Source organism: Coffea eugenioides, chromosome 3 (assembly GCF_003713205.1).
Source record: "Coffea eugenioides isolate CCC68of chromosome 3, Ceug_1.0, whole genome shotgun sequence".
NCBI lineage: Eukaryota > Viridiplantae > Streptophyta > Magnoliopsida > Gentianales > Rubiaceae > Coffea > Coffea eugenioides.
The window spans coordinates 9208486-9210425 of NC_040037.1; the positions used below are offsets into that span (position 1 = coordinate 9208486).

Here is a 1940-nt window from a genome sequence, read left to right on the forward strand (position 1 = left end):
TTAACAGGACTTGGAGGTGGAAGTTGGTGATTCTAAACTAACAGCTTTTGGTGGAAGCTAGTATACCTTTTATATGAAATTGGAGACTTTTAAAGTGTAAATTTTGTTATACTTGGGTATTTTGATTTGTAATTTTAAATGGTAACCTTAAGAGTTGTGGCTTGTATATTCGAAGTATTTCTTAATCCTAAGTCAATGGTTGACTTGTGGTTCTTTATTAAGGTAGAATTAGTTCGTGAGTCCTGACGAGAGTTGGGTAGGTGCCTCGCTGATACCCTAGGGTTTGCCCTAGGGAGAGGTGGGGGCGTCACACAGGGGACATGTGCCTTCACCTTCAACTAACCATTAAAAATTTATAGACTAGTCAATGGCATTGGATGCGCTTTTGCCTTTGCTTTTACTTTCACTTTTGCACCTTAGTGGAATAAGTAGAAAATGACTTGTCTCTTGCTATGTTGAGCATGAAAATGACTTGTCTTTTTGGTTTATTCATAGATGTCATACAGGTGGACTACCTTTTGTTTGCTAATTAAGTGGCAGGACTCTTGGTATTAATGATGTAATTATACGTTGGCATCTGATGTTTAATCCAAAAGGTCTTTGGTTCCCATTTGCTCTGTGTTCTATCATTTTTATTTGTAGTTTTACATTATTCCAACATTACACAAGAATGGTTAAACATGTATTTCCACCAACTCCACATTGCTTACAAAAACACAATAAACCAACATGATGCTACTGTTAAATCTAACCAACAACACAACACATTCTGTGTCGTTAAAACATGCTTCTTCATTCACCCATGAACTACATTTGTACATTACATTCCAGTTCCATTTTCTTTATTCCTTTACTTATAATACATCTTTATCTGGTAATTGCAATAGATCCTTATTCCCAAAATTTCCAACCACCCATATAGCAAATCCTGCTAACACAAAACCATAGGTGATTGCAAGAGTTGCAGCAAGCTTTCTTTCCCTTGATGCATGTCGTTGCACCATAATTTCCAATCTTCGAACCTTTATCTCCAATTTTGTTGCTTTGCACTCACACTTTTGTGCAGACTCTTTAGCATTTTTGAGATGTTTCTCTATTTGATTGATTCGCCGAAGCAACCCAGGTATAATCTCCACTAAACGTGGACAATTTCTTCATCTATCCACTTCCAGTACTTGCATCCCTGACCCAAATTCACAACAAACAATAATTATTGACTGCAATTACTAACAACTCAAATAAATTACTTCTTTCCATTACCTGAGCAAGCGGGCATTCTGCATATCTTCGGCTTGGATTCCATGGTATCCGCGACGTTTTCACAATGGTACTCAATCCACAGCCACACATTGGAGGTATTGGATTTGATCTTGGCATCTTCCACCTCGTTGTTTCTGATGTTATAGGTGCAAGAAAAACCCTAATTTTTCTTTCTTCTGCAAAAGAATAAGATGAAGTTGGTGATAAAAGGATGCTTATATCGTTTTAGTTGCTGGCCCCGATGCTTCAAACATGAACGGACAACAATGCCCTTTAAATTCGACTAGATTTATGTCTAAAGTCATCAGAAGTCCTTAAAGTATGCATTTTTAATTGTTCAAGGGCCAATCGGAAGTAAAAATTAGATGAGGGGCCAAAAGTTGATAGCGATAATAATTGAAGGGCTCCCCAAATTTTTTTTATCCTTATATTTTACACTACTAATTATATTGCTATTAAATACAATTTTAACTTAAAAATCTATATATTAGAATGAAACAAGCATTAAAATTGAAGAATTTTTATATTGGACCTCATTTATTTTTAAATAAAAATATCAAAATTTCACGTAAATAGACAAATAATATACTTGAATCTTTTGAGGTTTAGAAGGCCAATGGCAAACTTCTACATAAAGGAGAGTTCTCCCACAATCAGTCTTTTAAAGAATTGAGAAGGGA

The 1940-nt window shown here is 35.4% G+C and overlaps 1 protein-coding gene across 1 annotated transcript in view; it reads left to right on the forward strand.

The window, feature by feature from the left end:
• Positions 1 to 1324: 1324 nt before the first annotated feature.
• The window catches only part of LOC113765963 (beta-hexosaminidase 3-like), a 9145-nt gene continuing 8529 nt past the window's right edge, over positions 1325 to 1940 (forward strand). The window contains exon 1 of the mRNA XM_027310199.1: positions 1325 to 1406. Coding sequence (XP_027166000.1) covers positions 1325 to 1406 — 82 coding nt within the window. The remainder of the gene's footprint in view (positions 1407 to 1940) is intronic.